At 37.2% G+C, this 14,539-nt stretch overlaps 2 protein-coding genes across 4 annotated transcripts; both read left to right on the plus strand.

Moving 5' to 3' along the window:
* The first annotated feature begins 154 nt into the window (after positions 1 to 154).
* On the plus strand, positions 155 to 8,800 carry tmc4 (transmembrane channel-like 4). The gene is made up of 16 exons (XM_067601331.1): positions 155 to 785; positions 947 to 1,133; positions 2,303 to 2,442; positions 2,646 to 2,795; positions 3,548 to 3,633; positions 4,747 to 4,892; positions 5,119 to 5,266; positions 5,395 to 5,553; positions 5,645 to 5,802; positions 6,020 to 6,146; positions 6,720 to 6,817; positions 6,932 to 7,115; positions 7,235 to 7,365; positions 7,642 to 7,797; positions 7,955 to 8,033; positions 8,181 to 8,800. Exons 1-16 carry the CDS (start codon positions 731 to 733, stop codon positions 8,259 to 8,261), a joined length of 2,085 nt encoding a protein of 694 aa, XP_067457432.1. The 5' UTR covers positions 155 to 730; the 3' UTR covers positions 8,262 to 8,800.
* Positions 8,801 to 8,902: 102 nt separating this feature from the next.
* On the plus strand, positions 8,903 to 13,493 carry leng1 (leukocyte receptor cluster (LRC) member 1). 3 transcript variants are annotated; one of them, XM_067601336.1, is made up of 5 exons: positions 8,903 to 8,992; positions 9,306 to 9,501; positions 10,921 to 11,109; positions 12,086 to 12,366; positions 12,655 to 13,493. In XM_067601336.1, the coding sequence occupies exons 2-5, from the start codon at positions 9,370 to 9,372 to the stop codon at positions 12,872 to 12,874; spliced, it is 822 nt and encodes a 273-aa protein (XP_067457437.1). In that variant the 5' UTR covers positions 8,903 to 8,992; positions 9,306 to 9,369; the 3' UTR covers positions 12,875 to 13,493. The 3 variants fall into 3 exon arrangements, with proteins under 3 accessions (XP_067457437.1, XP_067457438.1, XP_067457436.1); XM_067601337.1 differs by having other exon boundaries at positions 8,926 to 9,202; XM_067601335.1 differs by having other exon boundaries at positions 8,927 to 9,501.
* The last annotated feature ends 1,046 nt before the right edge of the window (positions 13,494 to 14,539 follow it).

The raw sequence follows: 14,539 nt of genomic DNA on the forward strand, positions 1-14,539 counted from the left end.
CGTTTAGTGTTTATTTCTTGTTTTTGGCTTCACATACTGTAACAACTGCAACACTCCCTGCTTTGTTACAGCGTTATATATAAAATACGTATCAGCATTTCCTCATAAATGTTACTCACGTGTCCTTTTTTTTTTCTTTTTTTAAAGTCATGACATGATTATTTGTGAGTTACTTGTCCATTATGATGCACATAATAGCCTTATGTAATGCATTAAGATAAAGCTTACAGGAAAAGGTTTTTACACACGACATTCTTTAGTTTGTCAGGCTGGGAAAACATTAACTCTCCAGCATTAGCGCACACAAACACACCTCCATAGTTACCTCACAACACTGTGTTTGTGCTCTCATTCAAAGTCTCTCGTCCCTGAAGTTTCCTGTTAAGTTAAAGAAATGTATTTTTACTTCTCAACAACACAAATTACAGTTCTTCAGTTTAACCCATTTGCTTGCTGTATGCAATCTATGTATGTTATTGTAGATGAACGGTAACTGTCACACTGGAAATAATGGGTTAAATCATACAAGGAAGTACCTGTGTGGTCATTTACAAGGGGAGTAAAGTCCGTGAGAGAAGAATACAGAAGTAGAGATTCCTGGATATGCTCCGTTTTCCTTGTGACGAGCCGGATCATTTTTTTGTTTTTATTCTGAGTTTGTTCTTTGTGTGTTAGATGTGATCACAGAGGAAAGTGTGAAGAGCTGTTTGTGTTGTGCTGCATCAGAGAAATGACCAATGAACTACGGAGACAAGACTCAAGTAGGGTGTATGACTATATTGAAGGTGTGTCTTCTGATTACGTTTATTTGTCCATTTCAAAGGTTTAGATAATATCTTAATTGACTGAATATCTGTATAATGTTTCTATTGATAAACATTATTCTTTTTATTGCTCAATCATTTCCTTTGCCGTCTTTCCGTCCTTCTCCTCAAACCGGTCACAGGGGATGGTTACCCTGGTGACCAGCAGTCACTAAGGTCACGACAGGTCCAGTCTCGAGCGTCCAATCAGAATTACCCTCAGTTCAACTGGAGCTCGACCCCTACGGAGCAGGATGAAGAGGGCACCAGTGCACCAACCCGGGACCTCAGGAGCATCCCTCTGCCCATGGCCCTGAAAAGAGCTGTGCGGTACGAAGCCTTCTGAGCAATTTCATCAACTGTTGTGTATTTTTATTATTAATGATTTTTAGTAATGTGTTAATTAATATTTCAAGTCATTGGCTCACACTAACAATAATGAACAAAAATAAAACAATAATAAAAGAGGTAAGAAGGGAAAAAATTAACAAAATCTAAATGTAGTAATGATAAGTTCCAACTGTGACTTAATCCAGTACTACTAATATAACAGAGAAAACCACTAAACATGCCAAAAGAGGTAATAAATTAACTAGACTCTAAATTTACAGTTGGACATTGTGTTTATTGACCTGGGATGAAAACCTTCCCATTAATAGTTACAGTGTTAATCTCAGGGTGTAGTAAATATGTTGCACAATATTAAACTGCTGATAAATGTAACAGTATAAATCTAAATGGTCTATTAAAGGGAGGCTACGCAGCTTTTGTTAGAAGTGACAACAAATTCTTTCTCTTACAAATACAAAGTTGAGCTCTTAAACATTAAAACACAGTACAGCACCCTACAGTAGCCTAATATAACACACTCAGGGGTTTTGTCGCTACAGTCTTCATTGGTCTTTAGCAAACTATAGGAAACTGTTGCTATATTACTGAGTAAAGTCAATTAACTGACTTTTTGACTCTTCTCTATTTGTGTTACTGTTATATTTAGTTTCAGTGTCAGTAAGTTTCACCTTAAAGTATATGATTACACAAAGGCCTCGCATGAATTATGGAACAAATCCTTCATTTACAGTGCATAGTTATTTTTTTCTAACATAAATAATAATAAAACCACTGTAATAATATATTTACTATATAAATCTGATTTCAGTCTTCCACCAATTAATTCTATAAAAGTGATTAGATAACACAAGTAAATACTCATTCAATATTAATTTATTATTGGAAACTTTATTCTCAATATGTTAAATTGTGTGCTTATAACACACCTGCTGTGCCCCCACTAAGTGGTTCTCTAGGTAACGCTAGCAGTTAATTTACTGAGTACTTATAAATATAGTTTACTCTATAATTAGCACCAAAATTTACATAGTTGCTTTGAGGAAATGACTTGGAAATTGGACCCAAAAACATAAAGCGTGAGCAGTAATTATATCAAACTATCATTATTCCAGAGTCATTTAAGTGTTTTAAAAACATGTCTATTACAGGCAGGTGCAGCAAATGCAGATACCTGTGGTTTCCAGCGTCGAGTCCTGGAAACGGAGGAAGACCAAATCTCTGCATAAAGTCGCCAGAGAATTTCTCTACTTTTTTACGCTGTGGAGAAACACCTTGCAAAAGATTGGAGGTAAACTTTCAACTAATTATTTCAAATGGACATTAATCCTGCTAAAACTTCAGTCCAGTGTGCATTTGCTGCTGGACTTTCATAATGACATATCTAATTTTAATACATTTTGATTTGAGCCTTTTTGTTTCAGTATTTATTTTACTTATATAGCTCAGATGCATTTATCAGTTTGAATGAAATCAGGATCTTTGCTCCTACAGGGAACTTTGGAGGTGGTGTCCAGTCCTACTTCCTGTTCCTGCGATTCTTGGTGGTGCTCAATTTTGTCTCCTTCTTACTGATCGCTGGATTCGTCCTCATCCCCAGCATTGTCTTCAGATCTGTTGGGGACAGCGTTGTTAACAGCACTGGTAACAACTTGTTCAGACAACAGTTCACTTTAACACACAGTTATTATGTTTTCATGGTTCTTCAATTGTCTGTATGTCTTGCTTTCTAACATTTTAGGAAAATGACAGGAAAAACAGGAAATCTTCTCACAGATTGATGTAACAGTTACCTAGCAACAGCCTTGCCTCTGAGGAGTAAAAGTAGAGACAGCATCACCAGCTGTGGTGCTCCCCTCAGAAATACAATGAAGACATGTTCACCAGTGCATGAGCACATTTACTCCCAAAACAATGTCTGAAGAAAAGATGTCGTACTCTGAAACATCAGTCATTACGTGTAAAATAAAGAGGATAAATGTTGTAAAGATTTTATCATTTACAACTGAGGACTTGAGCTGGAATCCATAAGCTTACCCACACTCCACTCTTTAAGTAGTTTTATCATTTTTGCATGCATCACTATTTTCAAAATGGTAGATTTCTCCTTTTATTAAACAAAACCCTTTGATTTTCTAAAGCTCTGTGAGGAAACCAGCTTTATCTTTTAAGACCCGTTGCCATTATGTGCGCCACAGGACTGCATTTAATCACTGCTGCAGCTTTTACTTCTCCTTCTTCTTGTTTTTCTGTTCCTTATACTTGTTGAAAAAGTTTCTGAAAACCGTAGAGTGACAACATGACCTATATGTTCAGAGCGGTGCAGGGAAACCTATAGAAATACATTAATCACTAAGAATTCATGCATAGATCCTAAAGCTCTCTCTGTTTTTCAGGTCCAGAGGAATGCATGGCTTATGACCCTAATCCTCAAGCCTTGGTGGTGTTCTATAATTACTTCCTTGACTTACTTTCAGGAACGGTGAGAAACTGTGCAAAGATTCAACAACCTGCAAATGTTGCAGAACGTATAGCTAAACAGATATTTATGATTATTACACTTTTGGCCTTGTGTACATGTTGTTTTTTGGATGGAAGGGCCAACCAATGTGCCTTTGTCACAGCGGACATTTTGACTTGTCATAGTAGGAAAAGCACAAGTGTTACTAATAACATTAACAGTGGCTGTGTTATTTATAAGTGTCCCAGTAAGCTGTGACAGTGTGACAGTGAGCCAGCATGACCCTGAAACTGAAGCAGCTAAATGGAATTCAGCCATCGTTAATTTTACTGTTTACACCTGCACTTTTCCTGCTCTGACATGTCAAAATGTCTCTCATGAGTAAAGTTTATAGGATTAAATTTATACTATTGGATCAGTCTAAACACATTTCTAACAAAGTAACTAAAGGTCCTTTTTTACTGTAAATGCTTGTATGGTTTTTTTTTATTGTAAAACTGAAAGCAAAGGAACCTTAAAACAAAGGGAATATGAAGTGTATTATATACACTGTTAATTGTGGTTTATAAACTGGAGCTGAGACCTGCATTTCCAAATACAAGCTGATGTAGTTAGTTAATGAATGATCAATATTCTAGCAGACTATTGCAATATGTGAACATTTAAAGTTACACACTGGTTGCAAAATCCTCCACAACACTCAAAAATACAGACACATGACCTCAGTGTCCTTACTGACAGTTTTGCTGCTTTTACATTCATGTTTTAAAATGTTTTATTCCTTCATATCTATTTTTCTGTTTCATTTTGTCATTGATTTTATATATTTAATCTAGTTCATATTTTTAGTTTTATCTATTTTATCAGTTTTATTGTTACATTTCCATCATTTTTATTCCTGATGTGCTTTAGTCTCAAATTGTTTTACAGTTTATGTGTACAGTCTTATTATCAGCATGTCAGTCATCTGTAAAGCACTTTGAATTGCACTAACATTTACAAAAGGTTCTATAATATAAGTAAAGTTTTGATTAATTGACTGATTCTTTACTGATGGAAGTAAATTTGAACCACATCTGGTGTACATTTAGTATATCAGACATGCCTAGCTGAGATCCTCTCCTCTTTGTTCAGGGTTTCATGGAGTATTCATACCTCTTCTATGGCTACTACAACAACACAGTGGCAGAGGACCAGAACTTCTCCTACAACATCCCCCTGGCCTACCTCTTGACTGCTGTCTTCTACTTTGCCTTTTGTCTCATTTGCATCATACAACGGTCAGTCCCAGAACAACCACTTTCAGGTTTTACTATTTATAACAAATATCTAGCCTGTGTGTGTGTGTGTGTGTGTGTGTGTGTGTGTGTATTTATGTGTGTGTGTTCAGCCTTGTCTCAATGAGTCAATAAGTAAACAGAATGACATTTCAAAGCCTGAGTCAAGGCTTCAGTCACCTTGACCTGCATTTGTATCCTCTTCTCTCGACTGGCTGCTCACACACAGCATGGGGACTGCAGCTCGGGTTGCTGTGGCAACGGGAGGCAGCGCTGTGGGCAACTACAGCATGATAGTGTTCACCGGCTGGGACTACAGTTGCCTGGGAGACCGAGCTACCAAACTGAAGCAGAAAAACATCCACTACCGGCTACAGGTCAGAGGGGATCCGTCCTACTTAACAGGATGGAGGACAGTTAGGAAAAAGAGAAACTGAAGAAGTTTCACACCATCATTCCCTATAAATGACCACTTGTCTCTTTTCTCTCTCCGTCTTCCTGTCAGGTGGATCTGGAGGAGGAGCGCATAAAGAAACGGGCAGCCGCTCTGACTTTGGGTCGAAAAATTGTTTTATACTCACTTCGTGTCTTTATGGCTCTTGTTGCTTTTGGGCTCATCATAGCAGCCTTCTTTGGCATCTTCTTTGCCACTACCTACAGCCAGGTAAACTATTTAAAAGTAGAGTGATGACGCCCATTTGTGACCTTTGTTTAAATCTTGAATGAACCAATGAGGCCTCATTTTTGCCAAACAGGACCAGAGTGGACAGGCGGGGATCCTGGGTTTGATTTTTGAGTATCTACCTTCTATTGTCATCACCGCCGAAAACTTTGTGGTGCCTTTGCTGTGTGACCAGATCGCCTTAATAGAGCGATATGCCCCTGGGACTACTGTCATAGTAGCACTGTTAAGGTTTGTGTTGGTGCTTCTGTGCGAGATAGATTATGTTAGAGCATTTGCATTTAGTGTATTTGTGTTTATGAATTATAAAATGGTTTTAAAAAACTGGGAAAATAATTCTGAGATTTTACAAAGCCTGCTGCAAAAATTACAAAATTGGATCTGTGTTAAGCTTAGTAACAGAATCACAATTGGATGTAAAGTAATTCCCCATTTTTCTTCCATGCAGGGCAGTGTTCCTGCGCCTGGTGAGTCTGGCTGTTCTGCTGTTCACCCTGTGGCGTCAGATCACCTGTGAGGGGGACATAAATAGTAAAGACTGTAAATTGTGCCAATACAACTACGGTGTCTACCAGGTAACTACACTGCTAGACTCAACCAGCACATGCAAATTGTTAAAAGATGCTTTTTCAGTTCAGCTTCTTTTCATCTGCACTGATCTTTAATCTTAGAGCAGGATACACAAGCAGGACTGAAGGAGCCTTTTGCTGTTTGACAAGTACTTTAAAGTATCTAACTTCCCTGTCATGTCTGTATTTATATGAGCAAAGAAATCTGTTTGCAGTATGTTTTTGCATCAAAACATTGTAGAGACAGAGTAGGTTAGCAGGATCAGCTGAGGACTACAGTACATAACAGCAAGAGAGTATTAAATGATAGCATCTGTTACTATCTAATAAAGTCACGCATGACAAAGATAAGCATTTATTCTATTCTACATACAGTTTTTCACCAATTCATAGTGATAAAAGTGGCTGACAGAGTTCTTTTGTGTTGTACAATGATTCGAAATTAATGTGATGCCCTAAAGTGACAGAGTCCTAACTTAGGAATTTGTGGGAAATGCCAAAGTGCACATTTTTTAAATCTATTCAGCAGGTAAACATTGTAAGACCAGTTGATATTTTCATGTTTGTCTCATTGTGCAGTGCTGGGAAACACGAGTGGGACAGGAGATGTACAAACTGACACTGTTTGACCTCCTCATCAACATCGCTGTGCTCACCCTGGTGGAGTTTCCACGCAGGTACAAATCATTGTTTCATGCATTTCAAAAAACTGTCTATATCTAATATGAATATAGTACATATAGAGACACTGTCGTGTGATATTGTTGTGTTTTTGTGCGTGTGTGTGTCAGGATGGTGGTGGATAACTGGTCCAGTAAGTTGGCTCAGTGGGTGGGTCGGCAGGAGTTTGTAGTTCCTTCTAACGTGCTCGGCCTGGTTTATGGTCAGACTGTGGTTTGGACGGGGGCTCTTTTCTGCCCTCTGCTGCCGCTCATCAACACCCTCAAGTTTGTCATCCTCTTCTACTGCAAAAAGGTGAGTATGTTGCTTTAACATTTCACACAATACCAGTTTGTTGGCCTGGTGAGGGGGGGGAAGTATTAATCAACACTTTGCTTTGGTTTTTAACCTTAACCCTGTTTCATGTCTCACAGACCACACTCTTCCAAAATTGTCGGCCAGCCCTGAAGACATTTCGCTCCACCACCTCCAACTTCTTCTTCCTCGTGGTGCTCCTGTTCGGCTGGGGCCTGGCCACAGTCGTCATGGTTTACAGTTTAGCTGAGTGAGTGCTGATTTTTGTCTTGTCTTCTGTAACAGTTACATCTAGTTTACCAACGGCAGAAACAAACAATTATGAGGAAATACTAATGAAAGTGGACAATGAGGGTTTTTTGCTCCAGTTGTGGCTCTGCAGGTCAAAAAATAAAGCAGAGGAAAAACTTTTGGTTTGATAAAAATCTGCGTTGTCATGACAGTGGAAGGCACATTGGATAAAATTGTTTTCCATATCATGTCATATTATATGGTTTGAGAGAAGTGTTTCCGTCTTCCCACCCAGGATCCACCCTTCTATGGGTTGCGGGCCTTTCCGTTCCTTCTCCAACATGTGGGCGATTGTTCCAACCTCTTTCTACAATCTCTCCAAACTATCACAGGACTTTCTCTTCTTCATTGGCTCCCAGGCATTCTCAATCCCTCTCTTTGTATTTTCCTGGTGAGTGAAACTGTAGGATAATAACTCTGATATACACAATACAGTATATAAGCCTGAATATAGAATACACCTTATATTGTATCTGCATATTACACGGTCCTTCACCTTCCATTTTATGTTTCATAATGTACAATCATGGCTTCTTTCTCCCCGACAGTGTGGTGATGTGTTATTTCGCAGCTTTAGCATCAGTTTATGGAAAAAGTGTTGCTCTGCTAAGAGCTCAGCTTAAACTGGTAAGTTGTCAGCCTTTACCTTTTTGATTTAAAGTAAAGCACTGATTTATAACATGAATGAATTTTGATAAGTTGTAGGTTGTGTGATTTCCTGATACTTGCAGATATATAATTTTACTAATGCAGTGGTGAATCTTTGGCTTGCAGGAGGGTCGTGACAAGCAGTTCTTGGTCAAACAGATTGATCAACTTCAGAAACCGAAACAACATGCAGGAGCACAAGACTGAACATAACATACGGACTATGTGACTGTATATACCTGATTTATAAAGCCATCTTCATATATTGTGGGCTGTGGGATTTAACAATTCTGTAATATATCTAAACCAAGAGATCAGTTTGTAAAAAGGGAAATGAAAACCTGTTTATATTAACCAACCTAAGCTATGTAATTAACAATCCCCTTCGGACATATTTAAGACATATAAAAACAATGTGCTGTGAATAATAATTTTACCTCATTAAAAATTCTTAAAATTAAATCTCTCCCTTCTCCCTCATTTGAAAATCTGGACTCTATGAAAATGTAAATCTTAAGTGTATTTGCTGGAAGTCACTTGTGGTCCAGTATGTTATTTACAAAAGTGTGATGTGGAAACACCTCCAAGAATGGACTTTACAAGATTCAAGGAGCTTTATTTGTCACATGCACAGAGATACAAAGTAGGAGACATCTTATGCCTGGTAGTTAAACTTTTGTTTTTTTAAGTATTTGCATATTCAAATATTACGGATTTTTCAGTGAGAAATAAATGCCATGCAAAAAGATGCTATTGTTAGGAATGTAAATGTTCCTTTCTTGTTTTTTTTCCTTTTACATCATAAAATGAGAGGAATTATAGCACCATCTAGTGTCAACATTGTGTTGCTGCAATGATGTGTTAATGTTTACTTCCTCTTTGGTTCTTCCTGTGGCTAACAGTTAGCCGGCAAGCAAGAGCAATTCACCTCCCAGCAAGTTAGTGAGAGGCATTTTCATCTTATCTTGTAGTGTAGACTTGTTGAAATGTAGAGTTTGTTGTGAGGAAGCAAGTTAAATGTCTATTTGCTGGTCTGACGTTGAAAAGTAGCTTCTGACTTCCTTCTAACTGCAGTAAAGGAAGGACTCATGCTAGCTAACATCAAAACGGCGTATTTTCACTTTTTTACAATCTTAAACAGTACTTAGGTAATATTCAGCTCTGCTCACCTCCCTTTACTACATTCTTAAGGTATTTATGATCACACAGCTTTCGTTTTCTGCCTGTGCTCGCTGTTTATTCCCCATTCAGTCGACGCTAGCCTGCTCAGCTAGTTAGCCGCTAACGCACAGTAGCGACAGTCGCCAGGGCAACCATGAACATCCTTCCGAAGAAGAGCTGGCACGTCCGCAACAAAGACAACGTCGCGCGCGTGCGGAGGGACGAAGCTCAAGCTGCTGAGGAGGAGCGCGAGGCCAAGCGTCGCGTGGAGCGTGCAGAGCAAGAGGTGACCGGTGATGTCACGTTGATTACTATGATGATGATGATGATGATGAGTAATAGTTGTTTATACAGTGATGTCCAAGTCTGAGTCACAGCCTAAAACCCCTTTGAGTCAGTTGTTATCAAACACCGGACACGTAGGCCTACTTCCAGGTACTTGTACTACTACCCTGTTAGAAAAGAGTGGTGACTATCTAATTGATCTAATCTATTGACTAATTATGATGTAGTCTATCAGTAAATGTCTTTCATAAATCAATAAACCACAACAAATAAATGAATATGTGCAATGGGGCTGAACGATTTTGAAAAAAGATCTAATTGTGATTATTTTGGCTGATATTGCAATTGCGATATGATTTGCGATGTTAGAGGGGATGATAATTTTTACATCATTATTCTCATTTTCATTGAAAAAGATTACAGTGATTATGGTGTGGTTTTTTTGTGAGGATCTGTACCAAACAAAGATAAAGTCTTTAGTCCAGGACATCTCTGCAGTACAACAATATTTAATTTAAAATGATGAGGTGATTTGACAAACATTTCGCCTTTAACAAATATTGCACCTCCTGCGATTTGAAAATTGTAGTAGGCAATATTGCAATTTCGATAAAATTTTGATTAATTGTTCAGCCCTATTGGGCAATAATAAAAAGAAAAGACAAAGTTTTCTATCTCAGTATGAGTTATTTTATATGACTGTATTGCTATTGCTATACAGTACGTTATCTGGTATAGCACATTCACTGGAAACTAAACAGTTCATAGATAAAATAACTAGTTGGTAATGTCCGTTTTTGGATAATTCACTGAATTAAATACTGAAAGGAAAAATTCCCCCTAAATCCCATATGACCTGCTTGATGAATCATCAACTCATCAGCGCAGACTGTGCATGATGTCTGTTGTTGTTTTTTTTAAAGATTTAAACGACTGAAACTCTGTGTCAGCAGCTATTTGTCAATATTTGAATGATGTATCTGATGTTACTGTAATAGTGTGTGAACAAGACATTTATGTATTCCTGTTTGAAACTGGCATTTCTAAAAATGCTTATTCACATCAGTTCCATCAGTTATTAGTAAGTAATACATACTAATTTGCAGGAGCAGGAAAACAAAAAGATGGCAACTTTTTGCAGTTTTTGTCATTGACTCAGACTTTTGGACCTGACGCTGTAAAGTACATATAAAAGAATTACAGATTTTTAAATTAAAGTGCTGAATACAGTGGAAAAGCACATGTTTATAATTCTCCATACTACAAGGCATTTCTTCACTACTATACTACCATTAATATTTATAAAAGTCATCCTTAGCCTTGTCTTTTTATTTCCCTGCCCATTAAACACCTGCAATATGAAGCCTTTATTGTTCTTTATAGTTTCAGTTTGGAATAATTCCTCTCCTGTGCACCACAGGCACGTACGGAGTATCTGAGAAGAAAATCCCGAGCTGCTCTCCAGTCAGCAGAAGGAAGCAGGAATGATGAAGATGATGAGCGGAGCGGAGGGAGTGGAGCTCTGGAGCATCTCAATCTTTTTCCTCTGGAAGACTCTTCAGAGAAGAAGGGCAATGAGGAGTATCTCAAAGAAAAGAAAGATGAAAAGGTGATGGTGCTTCTGCTCACTCTTATCCAACACACACGTCACCCAACCTCCTTCCACAACCTTCATCGTATGCAGCTGTTCAGCTTTAATATGAGAGGGATTCATTGATTTAGTCTATAAAATATAGTAAGTAATGAAAGTAATGAAAACTTCCATCAAGTCCCCAAAGCCCAAAATAATGTCTTCAGATATATTGTTTTGTCCGACTAAGAGTCCAAAACCAAAAGATGTTCAGTTTATAATGATATAAAATAGTGAAAAATCACCAACATGATTAAACAATTATCACAATTGTTGCTGATTATTTTTCTTTTGATTGACTAATTAATGAATTGACTTTTCGAATTTTGTCAAACTGTTGTTTCCAAGGTCAAGAATAAACCTTCAAACTCAACTTAGATTGTTCTCACCATTCAACAAATTTGATTTCTATAATATCATCAATATTTTAGTGATAATTTTTATTAAAATAAAAAAATCAACAGTTTAATGTAGAACCAACTTGTCAAGCACTAGTATTTTATTAACCAGGATGTCACCTGTGAACAACAGAGCTTACTTCATACTCTGTGTTTGTCTGTAAAATGTGTATAACTGCACCAGTGGGAGTGACTGGGAACAGTTTGATCCCAGTTCAGATACATGACATAAATAATGTACCTGGTGACTCATTTGTCCATCTTTGGCAACAGTTAACTTTGTTGTTTCAGACCAGTTTTAATCTATCAGACATGCAAAGATGCATCATGTGAACTGATTGCATTTACATCAGGCTGGTATATTTAGACATTTAACATCAGTGGAAGTGTTTAGTCTCTTGTTGTGGTCAGAAAGCTAAATATATTCTGGATTTAGCTACAAAAAAGGTCAAAATGTCACTGATATTAGCCAAAAGGAAAAAAAAATCTTATTATTCTTGCTTATTTGTCAACATACAACATATTTTCCTTACTGTTGGTTTTCCTCGTATTTCCAGGAGAAACAGGAACGTGCCATCGGCTTACTGGTGTCTCTGGGACCCCAACCGGGGACTGAGGTCACTCCGTGGTACATGAAAACCAGCAAAGAGAAAGAAGAGAGGAAAGAAACAGAAAAGAGGAAGGGAGTAAGCGAAGAGGAGAAAGAGAAGAAGGATCGTAGATTGAAGGATAGTTTGGACCCTTTGAAAGATATGAAGAAAGCTCTGGCTGTGAAGGAGCACAAGAGCAAGAAAAAGGAAAAAAGACACAGAGGAGAAAAGAGGAGCAGTGGAGAGAGGTACGAACATCATTAGCCATTGCTTATTAGCCAAAATATGTATAAAAGTTCTTGTAATAATGAATAAGAGTACATATTTCTTATATATTTCTGTCATTTACTGAATAACTTTGATCAGAATAATTTAGAATATCTACATATTTCATTTTTTTACTGAAATTTCTCCTTATTTCAGATTTGCATTAACAGTAGACAGTTCTTGTATTCAGGCATTGGTGATATTAACACGATAATGTGGAGAGTATCATCATGGAGAGATAACAAAGCTGTCTGTCCTGTCTTTTCCAGCTCCATTGAAAGGTTGCGTGCTGAGCGTTTACAGCGGGAGGCTGAAGAAAGGAGGAGAACCCAGGCTCTTCTGGATCAGAAGAGCGGCAAAGGGAAGGAGCCGGGCAGGGAGGTGCAGGAGAGGGAAAGGCCATACAACAGCGCCTACTTCCCAGAACTCGCCCGAAAGCGCCAAAGGCGGGATCGAGACAGCTGGAGAGATGAAATTTTAAAATCTTGAACTGTGTTTCTTTGTCGCCGCTGAACTCTGAACTCATGAGACGGTGAGAAGTGTGATGTGTGGTGGAAAGTTTATCTGCAAATATTGAAAGCAAATGTAAAAGCCCACAGAAAAGAAGGTGACGAACGTGGTTGTAACCTGGTCATGATATAGTCAGGACGTTGATGATGAGGCAGATCATCAGTTTTTATTTATTTTTATGCCTCCATAAAGAAGATCACTGTCTGTCCTCTCTGTCCACTGAAAGGTCAGAGGTCAGGTTCTCCCCCTGCAACGTTTCACACATGAGCACATCAGCAGGACAGATGGTTGCCATCACAGGAGGGTTTGAGCCCAGACTGTCAGCAAGTAAACACTCAGTGAAAAGATGTCAGCGTGATATGAATAATTGTGAAAAAAATCAAAGAGATTTGAAGTTAAGTAGGAAATAAGCTCCGTCTTATTGAACAGAAAGTGTTTCAGTAAATATATAACATGCATGTTGCTGTAAAAGTTGATGGTATTAAAGGTAAACCATTTATATTTTTTCTGAAAGAATATTCTGATAAAGTCATTTGTGAATTTTTATTTCATAAAATTCTTGTTGTCTAAGTAAAATAATAAACCTGATCAATGTGAACTAATGTGGAAAAAGTCACTTTTGTTTTGCTTTCAAGCGACATTGTGTCACACCGGCATCACTGAACAACATAAAAGATTCACATTTTCTTGTTTTTTCTTTTTTTTTTTTTTTTAATTTTAATATATGTTACCAGTATGTTGTGTAAAAATACACTCAGTCTGTGATAATTCCTGCCCTCATAATGTTCAGTTTTGTTAAAACTTGGGTTTCAGTGTTATGGTTGCTTGGCGGCTGTAGATTGTGCTGCTGTTGTCACTGAGATCTTTATAATATTTTTTACACCTCTTTTATATCAATGAGCTTCAGAACCTAAAGCCTCCAGAATGACTGTAAACTTGAGCCAACACCTCTGAAACTGTTTCAAATAATCTGAACATTATAACCTTCATGAAGGTAGATTTATTGTTGCATTAGACTGCATTAGTTTTAGCAAGATGTACCTAAAAAATGGCAACAAAGTGTAAATTAACATCATCGTCATTTTTACACAACTGCATTATCTATTTTTTCTGGATAACTAAAATAGTTTTAATAGTGTAGTCATGACAGTTCACACACTTAAAATAGATTTAAATGTTTATTTTTTACTTATGTGAAGAAGGCTAAGGCCTGGTCAATTAACTAATATTTATACATTTTTTTCTAATATAATTTCTATTTATTTAAACTTTACATACTGTTCAGGTCAAATTTAACCCATTTTGACATTTGAAAGCATTAAAACACCATAACTGACATTCTTTAAGACATTTTATTTTTCTGACTTTTGTGGCCCAGAATATACAAAAAATGACATATTTCAAAACTATTTAATATTATGATTGATGGTTTTAATAGTTATAATGAAACCTATTAAAAAATGTTGCATCCTTCACTTTCAATAAAATTCAGAGAAGTAATTACGGCTGTTATGTTCTCCTTTTTTAGATAATATGACATCATAATATAGAAAAAAGAAAACACTTCCCCTGCTCTCTGAAATATTAATGAAGGATTAATCACCCTTTTATTAATGACTGATAAGATATTTACGGATGCAAAAT

The sequence above is a fragment of the Thunnus thynnus genome, chromosome 10, assembly GCF_963924715.1.
Source record: "Thunnus thynnus chromosome 10, fThuThy2.1, whole genome shotgun sequence".
Lineage (NCBI taxonomy): Eukaryota > Metazoa > Chordata > Actinopteri > Scombriformes > Scombridae > Thunnus > Thunnus thynnus.